The sequence below is a fragment of the Canis lupus genome, chromosome X (genome assembly GCF_011100685.1).
Source record: "Canis lupus familiaris isolate Mischka breed German Shepherd chromosome X, alternate assembly UU_Cfam_GSD_1.0, whole genome shotgun sequence".
NCBI classification, from domain to species: domain Eukaryota; kingdom Metazoa; phylum Chordata; class Mammalia; order Carnivora; family Canidae; genus Canis; species Canis lupus.
The window spans coordinates 122019619-122035214 of record NC_049260.1 but is presented as its reverse complement, the minus strand read 5'-3'; the positions used below and the strand labels follow the sequence as shown (position 1 = coordinate 122035214).

The 15596-nt window shown below is 44.5% G+C and overlaps 2 protein-coding genes across 5 annotated transcripts in view; one reads left to right on the top strand and one right to left on the bottom strand.

The window, feature by feature from the left end:
- Positions 1 to 8467, bottom strand: part of NSDHL (NAD(P) dependent steroid dehydrogenase-like) — a 34093-nt gene extending 25626 nt beyond the window's left edge. For 2 of the 4 annotated variants that reach the window (XM_038588618.1, XM_038588616.1), the window contains exon 1: positions 8328 to 8467. The gene's annotated coding sequence lies outside the window, so the exon portion shown is untranslated. The remainder of the gene's footprint in view (positions 1 to 8327) is intronic. The other 2 variants (XM_038588617.1, XM_038588619.1) reach the window with 2 other exon arrangements.
- A 133-nt stretch (positions 8468 to 8600) lies between these two features.
- CETN2 (centrin 2) lies at positions 8601 to 13934 on the top strand. Its single transcript, XM_038586651.1, has 5 exons — positions 8601 to 8739; positions 9657 to 9815; positions 10127 to 10255; positions 12530 to 12667; positions 13361 to 13934. Exons 1-5 carry the CDS (start codon positions 8641 to 8643, stop codon positions 13448 to 13450), a joined length of 615 nt encoding a protein of 204 aa, XP_038442579.1. The 5' UTR covers positions 8601 to 8640; the 3' UTR covers positions 13451 to 13934.
- The last annotated feature ends 1662 nt before the right edge of the window (positions 13935 to 15596 follow it).

The window sequence follows — 15596 nt, the reverse complement described above, 5'->3', positions numbered from 1 at the left end:
AAAATCAAATCTACTTTGTCTCAAATTATATACAAATTATTTTATTTTATTTTTTTATATACAAATTATTTTAAAGTCTGTATATATACTATGAGCCAGTTCAGAATGTTGGTGATACTTTAGTTGTCTTTAGGGACCAGGGTACCCAAGACTAGCTCAGGAAATGTGTTGGATTCCCCTGGTAACCCCCTGAGCCTAAATCTGCCATATGATATTCCCTCAGATAAAAATGAACACCAAGAATAGTCTGATTGTAGACATTTCTTCAAAAAAAGATATACTTTACAGATGGCCAATGAGCCGACAAAAAGATGCTCAATATCACTAATGATTAGGGAAATGCAAATCGAACCCAAGTGAGGTTCTATCTCACACCCTTTAGAACGGCTATTATCAAAAACAAAACAAAACAAAACAAAACAAAAAAAAACCCAGAAAACAGAAAATGACAGGTGCTGACGAGGCTGTGGAGAAACTGGAAGCCTTGAGCACCACTGCTGGGACTGTGAGATGGTGCAACGGCTGGGGGAGACAGCATGTGGTTCCTCAAAGAATGAAACATAGAATTACCATAGGATCAAGGAATTCCATGTCTGGGTATATAGTCCAAGAAATTGAGAACAGGAATTTGAACAGATATTTGTACATACTTGTTCATTGGCACCACTATTTACAATAGCCAAAAGGCAGAAGTAACCCAAGTGTCCATCAATGGACGAATAAACAAAATGCAATATTATTCTGCCTTGAAAAGGAAGGAAATTCTGGCAACTGTGGAATGGGAGAAAACATCTGCAAACCACATATCTAGTAAGGGTTTAAAAAATGGGCTAAGGACTTGAATAGACATCTCTCTAAAGAAGATATATAAATGATCAACAGGTAAAGGAAAAAATACTCAGTGTCACTAATCATTAGGGAAAGGCAAATCAAAGCCATAATGATATCACCTCATTCCTGTCAAGAGGGCTGTTATCAAAAAGTCAAAAGGTAAGTGTGGGTGAGGATGTGGAGAAATTAGAAGACTTGCCCACTGTTGGAAGGAATGCAAAATGGTACAGCTCCAATGGAATATGGTATAAAAGATCCTCAAAGAGGGCCTGGGTGGCTCAGGGGTTGAGCATCTGCCTTCAGCTAAGGTCCTGGTCCTGGGATCTCGGGGTCCTGGGATTGAGTCCTGCATCAGGCTCCCTGCTCAGTGGGGAGTCTGCTGTCTCCCTCTATGTCTCTGCCTCTCTCTGTGTGTCTCTCATGAATAAATTAAAAATAGAACTACCATATGATTTAGTAATTCTACTCCTGGGTATATATATCCAAAGAATTGAAACCAGGATCTTGAAGAGATAGACATTAGCCTTCCTATGCTCATTACAGCACTATTCACAACAGCCAAGATGGAAACAACCTAAATATTCATTGACAGGTAAATGGATAAAGAAAATGTGGTGTAACCATACAATGGAATACTATTCAGGCTTAAAAAGGCAGGAAATTCTAGAATATGCAACAGCATGGATGAACTTTGAAGACATTACGCTAAGTGAAAGAAGCCAGTCATAGAAAGAATTAGTATATGTTCTACTTATATGAGGTATCAAAAATAGTCAAATTCAAAGATTCAAAGAGGAGAATGGTGGTTGCCAGGGGTTGGGGAAGGGGGGCAGTGTGGAGTTACTGATCGATGGGCATAAAGTTTTAGTTTAGCAAGGTAAGTAAGCTCTAGAGATCTGTTGCACAACTCTGTACCTATAGTCAACAATATATTGCACATTCAAACATTTGTTAAGAGGGTAGATCTCAAGTGCAGTGCTCTTATCACAATTAAAAAAATGAAAAAAGGCAGGAAATTGACACACTACGACATAGATGAACCTTGAAGACAGTATGCTAGATGAAATCAGCTACTCACAAAAGGACAAATACCATATGGTTCTACTTATATAAGGTATTTATAGTAGCCATAATCATACACCTAGAAAGTAGAATGGTGGGTGCCAGGGGCTGGGAGGAGGGGGGGAATTGGGGAGTTAGTGTTTGGTTGGTATAGTTTCAGTTCTACAAGATAAAGAGTTCTGGAGATGGATGGTGGTGATGATTGCACAACAACGTGAAATGTATTTGATGCCACCCACTGTCCTCTTGAAAATGGGTTCAGGGACGCCTGGGTAGCTCAGCGGTTTGGCGCCTGCCTTCGGCCCAAGGTATGATCCTGGAGACCCGGGATTGAGTCCCACATCAGGCTCCCTGCATGGAGCCTGCTTCTCTCTCTCTGCCTCTCTCTCTCTCTCTCTCTCATAAATAAATAAATAAAATCTTAAAAAAAAGAAAAAAGAAAATGGGTTCAGAATAGCTCTGAATGGGAAGACTCCAAAGAGCAACACTCAGGGGGCTGAGATTGTTAAGGTTCACATACCAGAATCCTCAAGTCTTTGTCCTTTACAGAGTTACGTCTTTGAATCTATTAAAAACCAGTATGTATGCCTTCCGTACACACAGGGACAAAGCCTTAAACTAAGAAAAAAAAAGTCTAGGAAGAGACCAAATGAGCCCAATCTCCTCCTTCCTGCTGGGGCAAGTCCCCAAAAACTGAGTCCTGGAGTCAGAAGGAAGGGACAGTCTGTCCGCTTCAAACCGGATAGAAAGACAAGTGTTTCCTCCTTTGAAAACATGGGAGATCAGCTTCTTTGTAAAGATGAAATGCAGAGCAATTCAGAAGGGTTGTGTTAGGGTACACAGGGGTAGTTGGGGCCCTGCCTGTTGTCTTCCATGGAGTCCGTGCTAGAAACTAAGATGTGGCTAACCACGAGCTCATCACTCTAGTCTGTGGATGGACAACGCCTGTGTGCACAAGAAAATGGCAAACAGAAATCAAGGCAAAAGGTATCTGGTTGTTTCTGTTAGGCATTCGCCTCTATGCTTGTCTATTTTTAGGATACAGAAAGGCTCTGGCTTTGAGTTCATGGTGGCCCCTGAGAAAACCATCAGTAGGCCTGCAAGTTTTAGCTTGTGCTGTTCCCTCCACCTGGAATATCTTCCTTCTCCTTGTTGAGTTCCTGAAACAAGCCCCAAAGGCAAAAGGGAAGCTGCAACTTGTAAAGGAGCCCTTGAGTGTTACTCACTCACCGAATGCTGGCCATTGCCAAGCTGAAAATGCACAGGACACAGTGCCACACTCGCGGGAGCCCACCACAACCCATGGGAGACAGACTTAGCGGAGAACGGCGGCAGCGCTTCTGAGCCCTGATGAAGGTAAACCCAGAGCAGGGAGGCTGGCCCGAGGTGATCCCTGAGCCAAGTTCTCGAGGCCAGGGAGGAGTGGGTCAAACACAGCGGTTGGGTATCCTAAAAGACATTCCACGGCCAGGGATGGGAAGGACATGGGGATGACACAGAGGCAGCACGTTCTGGCAACTGTGACAACTTGTGTCACAATGAGTGTGGAGTGAGATGGGGAGCAGAGAGAAGAATGTGAAGGGACTGTGTGTCAGGTTAAGGGGTTACACTAAGAGGAGATGGGGGAGCCCCAGGAAGTTGTAAGCAGAGTGAGTGTTAAGAGCAGAAGCATCACTCTGGCTGCGGTGTGGAGGAAGGATGTTACCCAAGTCTGAGTCTTTGGGCATGCCGGGCAGGGGAAAGAACACATTGAAGAAGAGAAATCATACTGCTTGGAAAGCTGCTAAAGGTCAGGTCCCTTCACATCTAAGCATAGGAGACCATCAAGCTCCCCAAAGCACCCAGTGAGGTCTCACTCAACAAAGGAGAAACTCAGGCTCACAGAGGTCAACTGACTTGCTGACAGTCCTGCAGATGTTACACAGCCAAGGCTGGACTTGCGGTTGTTCCTTCCACTCTGCCAGGCTGCCACCCCACACACTGACTGGGAAACAGGCTGTGGAGAGACCCGATGTGTAGAGACCAGCAGACACAAAACTGCGCAGGAGGCTCAGGTGCCAGGCTGAGTCTGGACTTTATTGAGGGGTCACAGGAAGCCTCTGAAGGTTTAAGGGCAGGGGAGGGTGACCTGACCAGAGCTGTTCACCAGCAAGATCAACCTGGTGAAGCGGGTAGACTAGACAGGTGAGAGGCAGGCACAGGGAGATTGTTCAGCAGTCATTCCATGAAGCCTTACTGAGCACCTACTACATGCCCCTCACCGTTCCAGGTACTGGAGGCCCAGCACTGAACAAAACAAAGATGCCTGCCTTCATAGAGGTTACCTGCTAGTGGATGAGCAACAAGAAAATAAGTAAGTACCACGGGAAAACAGCAGAGCAAGCTACAGGACTCCAGCATGCTGGGGGCTATGGTGCTGAATCGGGTGCTTAGGGTGGTTCAGAGAAGGTGACAGCAGAGCGAAGACCTAAGGGAGGGAGAAGAGAGGAGAGGAGCAAGCAGGCGGGGGGGGGGGGGGGGGGGGGGGGGGGGGGCTGGAGCAAACATTCCAAGGTTGGAGTGTGCTGGAGGGCTTGAGGCCCAGCAAGGAGCCTTGTCTCCCAGCTGGCGGAGCCTGGGGAAAGGAGGGGCCTCATCCTGCCAAGCCTTGCAGACCACAGGGAGAACTCTGGCCCGTAGGTAGTTGGGGGGCTGCCGACAAAGGCCTGAGCTGGAAGAGGAGCAGCAGAGCTGGCCAGAGTGGGAGAATTGTGGGAACTTGGAGGGTGGGTAATGGGAGGGACAGGAAAGAGCCAAATATGACTGAGTGGTTGTGGACCTGGTTCATGCTGTAAGAGGAAGGGTTAGGATTAGATAAAGGGCAGAAGGTCAGCAAACACTTTCACTTAATGGACGCTAATATAGTTCAGGCCTTTCTCAGCCAAGCATACATGAAACCACCAGCTTTTCTTTGAAAAAAAATTGACAAAACTGATAAACCTCTGGCAAGACTCATCAAAAAAAAAAAAAAAAGAGAGACCCCAAATAAGCAAAACAACTAACGAAAGAGAAATAACAACCAATGCCAGAGAAATACCAACAACTATAACAGAATATTATGACAACCTATATGCCAACAAACTGGACAAGTCAGAAGAAATGGATAAATTCCTAGAAGCATATAACCTACCAAAACTAAAGCAGGGAGAATTAGAAAATTGGAACAGACCAATCACCAGCAATGAAATTGGATCAGTAATAAAAAAAACTCCCAACAAACTAAAGTCCAGGACCCGACAGCTTTACTGGCAAATGCTACTTATTCTTCTCAAGTTATTCCAAAAAATACAAGAGGAAGGAAAACCCCAAATTCATCCTATGAAGTCAGTATCACCCTGATACTAAAACCAGATGACACCAGAGAAAGAGAACCACAGGCCAACATCTCTTACAAATATAGATGCAAAAAATCCTCAAGAAAACCTTAGCAAACGGAATCGAACAATAAATGAAAAAAAATACACCACAATCAAGTGGGATTTATTCTTGGGATGCAAGAGTGGTTCCATATTTGCAGGTCAATGAATGTGATATATCACATCAGTAAGAGAAAGGATAGGTGGCTCAATGGTGGAGCATCTGCCTTTGGCTAAGGTCGTGATCCCGGGGTCCTGGGATCGAGTCCCACATCGGCCTCCCTGCAGGGAGCCTGCTTCTCCCTCTGCCTATGTCTCTGCCTCTCTCTCTGTCTTTCATGAATAGATCAATAAAATCTTAAAAAAATAAGAGAAAGGATAAAAACTATATGATTATTTCAATAGATGTAGAAAAAGCATTTGACAAAGTACAACACCCGTTCATGATAAAAACCCTCAACAAAGTATGTCTTGAGAGAACATACCTCAATGTAAAAAGGGCCTTGTATGGAAAGTCCACAGCTAACATCACACTAAATAGGGAAAAGCAGAGAGCTTTTCCCCTAAGGTCAGGAGCAAGAAGACAAGGATGTCCACTCTCACCACTTTATTCAAGATACTACTAGAAATCCTAGCCACAGCAATTAGATAACATATATAAATAATAGGCATCCAAACTGGTAAAGAAGTAAAATTCTCACTATTTGCAGATGACAGGATACTAGATATAGAAAACCCTAAAGACTCCACAAAAAAACCTGATAAATGAAATTAGTAAAGTCGCAGGATACAATATCAATGTACAAAACTATCTGCTGCATTCCTACACACTAATAATGAAGCAGCAGAAAGTGAAATTAATAAAACTATCCTATCTACAACTGCACCAAAACAATACAATATCTAGGAATATACTTAGCCAAAAAGGTGAAAGAGCTGTATTCTAAAAACTATAAAACAGTGATGAAAGAAATTCAAGATAATGCAAAGACTGGAAAGACATTCCATTCTTGTGGGTAGGAGGAACAAATATTGTTAAAATGTCCATACTACCCAAAAGCAATCTACACATTTAATGCAATCCCTATCAAAATACCGAAGGCATTTTTCACAGAGCTGGAACAAACAACCCTAAAATTTTTATGGAACCACGAAAGACCTCGAATAGCTACAGTAATCTTGAAAAAGAAAAACAAAATTGGAGGTGTCACAATCTCAGATTTCAAGTTATATTACAAAGCAGTAGTAATTAAAACAGTATGGTACTTACATAAAAATAGACACAGAGATCCATAAAACAGAATAGAAAACCCAGAAATAAACCCACAACTATGTGGATCTTCGAGAAAGCAGGAAAAAATATTCAATGGGAAAAAGTCTCTTCAACAAATGTTATTGGGAAAGCTGGACAGCCTCATGCAAAAGATTGAAACTGGACCACACTTCTTACACTATGTAGAAAAATAAACTCAAAATTTGGATTAAAGACCTAAATGCATGACCTGAAACCCCAAAAATCCTTGAAGAGAGCACCAACAGTAATATTTCTGACTTCAGCTATAGCAACATTTTTCTACATGTCTCCTGAAGCAAGGGAAACAAAAGCAAAAATAAACTATCGAGACTACATCAAAACACCAAGTTTCTAGAAACAACCAACAAACAGCAAAGGAAACAATCAACAAAACTAAAAGGAAATCTACAGAATGGGAGAAGATATTTGCAAATGACGTATCTGATAAAGGGCTAGTATCCACAAATATATAAAGAACTAATACAACGTAAGCACCCCAAAACAAATAAACTAATTAAAAAATTGGCTGAAGACATAAACATATATTTCTTCAAAGAAGACATTCAGATGGCCAACAGATACATGAAAAGATGCTCAACATCACTCATCACTAGGGAAATGCAAATAAAAACTACAATGAGACATCCCCTCAGCTGCCAGAATGGCGAAAATCAACAACACAAAAAATAGCAGGTGCTGGCAAGGATGTGGAGAAAGGGGAACCGTCTCCCGGTGTTGGTGCGAATGCAACCTGTGCAGCCACTGCGTAAAACAGTATGGAGGTTCGTCAAAAAATTGAAAATAGAACTACTCTCATGATCTAGTAATTGCACTACTGTTACTCAAAGAACACAAATACAAATTCAAAGGGATACATGCACACTGATGTTTGTAGCAGCATTGTTCATGATAGCTAAGATATGCAAGCAGCCCAAGTGTCCATCAACAGATGAGTGGATAAAGGAGATGTGGGGTGTGTGTGTATGTGTGTGCGTGTGTGGGGAATACCATCCAGCCATAAAAAATGAAACCTTGCCATTTGCATTGACATGGATGGGGCTAGAGAATATTATGGCAAGTGAAATGTCAGAGAAAGACAAATACCATATGATTTCATTCATATGTAGAATTTAAGAAACAAAATAAATGAACATGGGGGGGGGGGTGAAGAGAGGCCAACCAAGAAACAGACTCTTAACTACAGAGAACACACTGATGGTGACCAGAGGGGAGGTGGGGGGGGGAATACGTTACATTGGTGATGGGAAATAAAGACTGCACTTATCATGATTAAAGAAAACAAAAGAAATTTAACAGAGTTTTATAAAAGAACAGTCTCCAGGCACCCCTCACACTTTCAAAACTCTTGTGTGACTTTGCTCAGTGTCTCCGCCCGAGTGGGTGTCAAAAAGTACATTTTGATGACCTCTCCCCTCATGCTCAGTCATATCTGTTTCACTCCCTCAAAACTCCCCCTCAAAGGGAGAGCCTCAGCGGGATTCGGTTTCTAAGTCGCAGCTGTCCACACCTCCTCGACACTCCCATTCCCTTCTCTGGCTCTGCTGTCCCTTGAGCACAGTCTCTGCTCTGACCCTCAAGGTCACGGTCTTCTCTGGCCCCTCTTTCCAAATTCAGTCTTAAGCCAGACCAGAAAGCCCCCAACCGGAAGGCCCCACCCAGCCCCCTACCCTCCCACCCAGTAGCGGATAGAAGGCAGCCTCCGAGGGTGAGGTCGTGACCCTTACCCGTCCGTAGGCGACCCCCCGGCCAGCCTCCGCGCGCCCTCAGCTTGCACCCAAAGGCCTCGGGCCGCTGGCGGTCACCCTTTTCTCCCCACCAGCATGAGCCGAGGATCGGCCGAGATGCCTCCGCCAAGGGGATTGGCTCAGCTCGGCGCCGGCTCAGCCAATCGGCGCTCACAATGTGATCCTGTCCAATGAGGCCAGGCCTCGGCTGTGAAAGCACAGCCCCCTTGCCCTGGGCCTGGCCTTTGTCCGCTTAGCCCCACCCACCACGGCTCCCCGCCAATGGGGAGCAGCGGCGGCGAGCGGGCTGCCAATGGGGAGCGGAGCCGCGCGCGCGGGGCGGTGGGAAAGGCGCCGAGTCAGTGTGTACGTCGGTTGCCGTAACAACGGTCCGCGGAGTCCATCGGCAATGGTGAGTGGGGGCCGCCCTTTGGTGCCCCGCGGCCAGGGGCTGAGCCCTTCTCAGGCTTCGTGTGGCCCTGCCGTCGCTCCCGCGCCGCTCTCGGCTTTGGAGTGCCCCTACTTCCTCTCGGCTAGTTCCCGGAAGGGTAGGGTAGAGACGTCGGCCGCCACCTGGGCCTGCGGTCCTGCGCCGCCTCCCCTTCGTTCAGTCTGCGCCCACCCATCCCTCGGGCGCGCGTGGCCTTCCCCTGCCAGCCCCCGCGTGACTGCCCCTGGTCAAAGAATACTCGGGTTACCCGCAGGCTCTGACCTCTCAGACCCTGACCTCCTGGTCGCTTCGTGCTACCAAAGTTTACCCACAGACCTGGGAGGAGGTTTATTATGTTTGATTGTTAACGTGCATTCTGAATAAATACAGGGATCTTTCGGGAGACGTTTTGATCTAATTAAAGTAGGCACAGACCTGCCTAGTGGATGGAATTTTATTATACACCTTAGCAAAGTAGTAATATTGGGCCAAATGTAGAAGTAATCACAAAGTTGGAGTACAGAGAGGAGGAATACTGCGAGCCAATGTTGTAAGGGCTTTTCTTGAATTAGGATCGCCAAATTCAAGGACAGCTGATCATCTGTACAGTTATCCACAGTCAGCTCCTTGGCTGGATCTCTTTGGGGATGATTTTCAATAAGAGATGTGCAAAGGAACACGGGATCTCCTTGCTTCTACAAAGAATAGGAAAAAAGAAGGAGGGATAGCGGTGCACGGAAAGATTGTTGTTTCAAGTAAAGCCCTGTTATCTCTCCTATTAAGCAAAGCTGTGGAATTGCTTGGTGTAAATATTTTATGTAAATATTTGTAACTATTTTATGTAAAATATGGATTGCATCACTTAATATCGTACTTCTGTGTTTGTAAAACACCTAAAGGCCTCTAACTTTAAGAAGGCAAGCATGGCATCATCTGCCCAACGAAAAAGGATGAGTCCTAAGCCGGAGCTGACTGAAGAGCAGAAACAGGAAATCCGGGAAGCTTTTGATCTCTTTGATGCTGATGGAACTGGGACCATAGACGTAAAGGAACTTAAGGCAAGCCCTTTACATTCCCACTGTACTGCCTTCCTTTCCTCTACTTCTTTCTCTTCTTTCCTTGTCACTGCTCTACCCCTTTTGCCCTCTTTTCCCTGCAAAAAGTTTTCCTGTTTTTCTCTTCTCCTGTCTTTATTTACCTCAAGTGTTATAAAATAAAATTGAGCACAAATATCAATCTGCATAACGCTATAGTGTTTCCCAGTCATTTTAACATGATTGTGTCAGATGCTGGCCTCATGCTCTCACTGTCATTTTTGTTCCTGCCAGGTTTTGATGTGCATATTGACATGATCCTGTTTTCATTGTAGGTGGCAATGAGGGCACTGGGCTTTGAACCCAAAAAAGAAGAGATCAAAAAAATGATAAGTGAAATCGATAAGGAAGGGACAGGAAAAATGAACTTTAGTGACTTCTTGACTGTGATGACTCAGAAAATGGTAAGTTACTAGGATAATCAGCCTATTTTCCACCCATATTGGTGAACAAATTTGAATCTAGATATAAAAATGTCTTCACTGAAGAAAGGTTAATACCAACTGGAGGGTTCTGCTGAAAAAGGGCAGTACTTATGACTGACAGGATGCTTAGGTTCTATCTGGCTCTCTTCAAGGCCACAGAATCACAGGAAAAGTCAGTTTACCCTTTGAGTAAGAGAACTGCTGTCACTCTTTTGTGATTATTTTTTTCCAACTGATGTGTTAACGTGCTGACCACAAGCAGTAAAACCTGTAAACACCAGCAATATTGCACTGCCTGACAATATGAAATGCCTATACTTTAAAGGTCAAAATTCTTTTCTCTCTCGTTTCTGATTCTGGGCGGCTCTAGCCTGAGGGCGGGTGACTTCTGACAGCTGTGTTTTCCACTACACTGGGAATTTGGCCTTTCAGCACTTTCATTTTTTTTCTTTTTTTCTGATTTTATTTTTTATTTTTTTATTTTTATTTTTTGGAGTTCGATTTGCCAACATATAGTATAACACCCAGTGCTCATCCCGCCAAGTGCCCCTCTCAGTGCCCATCACCCAGTCACCCCAACCCCCCGCCTACCGCCCCTTCCACTACCCCTGTTCATTTCCCAGAATTAGGTGTCTCTCATGTTTTGTCACCCTCACTGATATTTTCACTCATTTTCTCTCCTTTCCCTTTATTCCCTTTTGTTAACTTTTATATTCCCCAAGTGAATGAGACCATATAATGTTTGTCCTTTTCCAATTGACTTACTTCACTCAGCATAATACCCTCCAGTTCCATCCATGTTGAAGCAAATAGTGGGTATTTGTCGTTTCTAACGGCTGAGGAATATTCCATTGTATACATAGACCACATCTTGTCTATCCATCCATCTTTCGATGGATACCGAGGCTCCTTCCACAGTTTGGCTATTGTGGGCATTGCTGCTGTAAACATCGGGGTGCAGGTGTCCCAGCGTTTCACTGCATCCTTTCAGCACTTTCAAGGTTGAAGTCACCCATTCCCTAGTGCCTCACTTGTCCCCATTTTATTTTTTAAAATTTTATTTATTTATTCATGAGACACACACACACACACACACACACACACACACACACACAGAGGCAGAGACACAGAGGGAGAAGCAGGCTCCATGCAGGATCAGGCCCTGGGCTGAAGGCGGCACTAAACCACTGAGCCACCGGGGCTGCCCACGTGTCCCCATTTTAAAGGATCCAGAGGATCAAGAAAGACTATAATATGTCACTTGAACAATCCACCTCACTCCCCTGAGTGTCCTCCCACCCAGGATGTATGTTTATGTTCCCCTTGGGCCATTACTTTTTTGATGGCTTTTGGCTCCTCTTTTGTGTGGCTTGTCTATGCTCAACTGGCCTGTGGAAAAGTAACTCCTTGTGTGTCTCAGGTCACAGGTCTATGCCTACTCTGATGATTCTTTAGCTTAGAAAACATCTAATCATACCTCTATATTTTTTGTCTGTATTAATTTAAGAGATCAGGAAGCCTAATGTTCTGTAACTACCTAGTAAAGCCATCCCACATTGAAGGTAGGTTCCCAAATTGCTCTGCTTAGAGTTCTTTTTTAAAATATTTTATTTAAATTCAATTTGCCAACATATAGTATAACACACAGTGCTCATCCCATCACATGCCCTCCTCAGTGCCTGTCACCCAGTTTCCTCATCTCCCTACCCTCCACCCCTTCTGCAACCCTTTCTTTGTTTCCCAGAGTTAGGAGTCTCTCATGGTGTGTCTTCCTAATATTTCCCCACTCAGTTTCAGAGGGGTTCTTTCTATCTTCAGCTTCCTTTCAGGAATTCCTGGAGTTTGAGTTCTTGGAGATTTCCTCTCTTCCTCTTTCAGAGTACCTGGGATCCCAGTAACTCTCTGTGATCTCATAACAAGTTAAATGCCCTCTCTTTCCTCCCTGCGTCTCCCTACCCCCTCCAAGAGGATCCCTCTTCCACCAGCTTAAGCAGTATATTTCCCCTAGCTTTAACTCTACCCTCTACTCCTTTTTCTCTTTGGTTTGTACAGAAAGAATGTTTTAAGTCACTCTTTTATATTTCCTTTTTAGCCTCCGTGTTGATAATAATGTCACTGAGTTTGTCCTCTTCTACCCTGGATGGTGTTTGATCCCTGTCATAAAGGCCATCATCAAGACCACGTAGAGGGGTTAGGTGCTACTGTGGCTGCTGCATGAGTAACTGCTCCTGTGTTTTCTCTTTACTTGTTAAGTCTGAGAAAGATACCAAAGAAGAAATTCTGAAAGCTTTCAAGCTCTTCGATGATGATGAAACTGGGAAGATATCATTCAAAAATCTAAAGCGTGTGGCCAAGGAGTTGGGTGAGAACCTCACTGACGAGGAGCTACAGGTTTGTGAAGCATCAGATTGGAACTCAATTCCTGATCAGAGCCCCTGTATGACTTTTCTGAGTTATATTTTCTCTAATGTGAGCCCCACTTTGAAGGAAACGTAGTGTTCTCTTGTCCCTCTGTTGACCACTTTATTTCCCCTTTGATAGCATGACAAACCTACGGGCTCTGCTCCCAGAAAAATGAACACTTGTACAATTTTTTAAAATATTTATTTATTTATTCATGAGAGACACACAGAGATTGAGAGAGAGAGAGGCAGGCAGAGACACAGGCAGAGGAAGAAGCAGGCTCCTTGCAAGGAGCCTGATGCGGGACTCAATCCCAGATCGTGGGATCAGTCCCTGAGCCTAAGGCAGACGCTCAACTGCTGAGCCCCCAGGGGTCCCATCACTTGTACAATTTTACTTACTATTTTAAGTTTTAGGAATCCCCGCGGTCAGGGTGATCTTCAGGTTCCCTTCTCAATGATATGTGTGTGTGTGTGTGTGTGTGTGTGTGTGTGTGTGTGTGAGACAAAGCATTGCTTGATTTTCAAATCACTTTTTGGGAACCAAGCTGTTACAAAAAGTGCACATTTGCATTGGGTGGACCACAACTATCTATTCATGTGACGTTAGAAAGACTATTGTCTAGTCATATTTGAGTTTCGTTTATGAATGAATCTAAGCTGAATCCTTATTGTCCTGCAGGAAATGATCGACGAAGCTGATCGTGATGGAGATGGAGAAGTCAATGAGCAGGAGTTCCTGCGCATCATGAAAAAGACCAGCCTTTACTGAGCTCAGTCTCTTGCTTTCCTGTTGTGTGAAACCTGGGTTCTGAGAACGTAAACTATTTTCTCCTACTGACCTCCCTGTTTAACTTTAGTAACAATCTTGAATATCTTTTAGGTATTTGACAGTCTTCTTTGACATTTCAGTTCTTTGTAAGGTGACCTGCTGATTGCTTTAATTCCCTGAAGCAAAACGAGAGCACACTAGGGTGGCAGAGGGGTCTTAAAGCTTTCACCCACCTGCATTTCTTTCTTGTATCACCTCACTATTGTCATACATTTCCACGTGTATACCACCACAGAACGACTTCTTAGACAAGCACATGTTGTACCCATGCCACCAGAAGCAGGGGGTGTTCCTTGATGTTTCTAGTTCTAACTGACACCTGAGTGCAGTTTTCTCTTTTATATAACCCAGTGAATTTACTCACTTGTATTTGGATGTGTGTTTGTGCTATTTGTCTTAAAAAATAAAGCCTTTCTTATTTTAAGCTTTTGTTCTCTATGGATGAGTTCTTTAGCCTTGGCTGTGAGTTAATCTTCTAAACCAGTATGTTGAAGGCAGCCCCGGAGATCCCAAACTCTTTCCCAGCCCATGGACAGAAGATGAAATTATCCCTTACTATTGATTTGAATTGTTTCTTGCCTTGGGAGTTTGTCAGGGTTAAAAATAGCAGTTTCCATTTCACCTCCACCTAAATGCTGCCTTAACAATAGTTTGGGCACAGCATGAGGCTGAGAGGCCTGTTGGTAATTTGTGCTTAAACAAATCAGGGAAAGTCAAATTGCTGTGACAGTAGGTTGACTGTAGCCGACCTCTGGCCAATGTCTCAAAATTAAAGTCTCTGCCTGAGGCTGATGGTGGAGAACAAAGAGGGCCAAGGGGAGATGGAGAGAATTGGTTTCAAACTTTTGGGGAGCATCCTAATCCCAGGATAGGGTTGCCTGATTTAGCTAGTAAAGAGAACACCTAAGCCAATTTGAATTTCAGGTCAATTTTTTTAGCACAAGTATATCCCACTTGGACTTTCTGTTTATGCATTGTTGATCTGAAATTTAACTTTACTTGAGTTTCCTGTATTTCCAGTGGTAATCCCAAATGGGGAACAGGTAAAGAGGCATGACCCTCATCCCTGGACCCTGGCATCCTGGAGGACTTGGGCACCCTCCAACATTCGCCTGCAGGGGGATCATTCCCTGAGAAACCCTGGCATGTGGTGAGAGGAGCCAAGAGCAGCCTCAGACCTGAGTCCTCTCACCGGCTCCGCCTCTTCCTGGCTGCTAACTGGGGACAAGCTCCTCATCCATGTGCCTTGGATTCCTTGTCTGTATAGTGAGGAGAAGAATTGTGCTTAAGTCAGAGTCACAGAGGGCCCAGGGTAGACTCACACAAAGGGCCAAGAAGGCATTTCAGAAGTGTTTGTTGTCAACCTCATTTCCTTGGTCTGGTTGTCACATAGCTTCATTGTTAGATGTGGGTCTGTGAAGCTTTTGTGTTTACTGTCCCCCAAAGCTGAGTTGACAGCATTTACCGGGAGGGTTTGACCTTTGTCATACTGCTGTTTTCTAATAAGAGGCGTATGATCTGATAAAAGACACACAATATTGGAAAGGAGTGAGAAGACTGTGCCTGACTTCCCATTTTACTATTAACTGCCACCCTGGAAACATTCTTATCTCCTCCTCCTTAATGTTCTCATAAATGAAATAGAATCAGGAATGGGGGGGAGGGAGAGCGAGAAGTAACGTGTCGTCAAGCATAAAAAAGAAGCATCAGGTGCTCATCATATAGGTGCCCGCCAGCCATTTGAAAACGGGTTTGCCGTTGCTCAGTGGAGGGGATGGGGACAGAGGGAGGGATCAGTGGGTGTGGGACTGGCACAGAAGGTCACATGGGGGTCAAGAATAGGGGGACAGAGAGGCAGCTGGGACCACTTTGTGTGGGGGCAGAAAAGAGAGCTGCAAGGGAGTGGGGGAGTGTGGATGCAGAGAGGGTCAGTTTATGTAGGGATGGACCAGGTAGTTGAAGGGAATGGAAGGGATGGGAAGAAATAGTAGGAGAGGTCAGTGCAGGTGCAGATGATGCAGAGAGTTGTAGAGCAGGTGGAGGGTGATGGGGAGGGAGGGGGCAGAGTCAGCTCAGGTAGGGATGG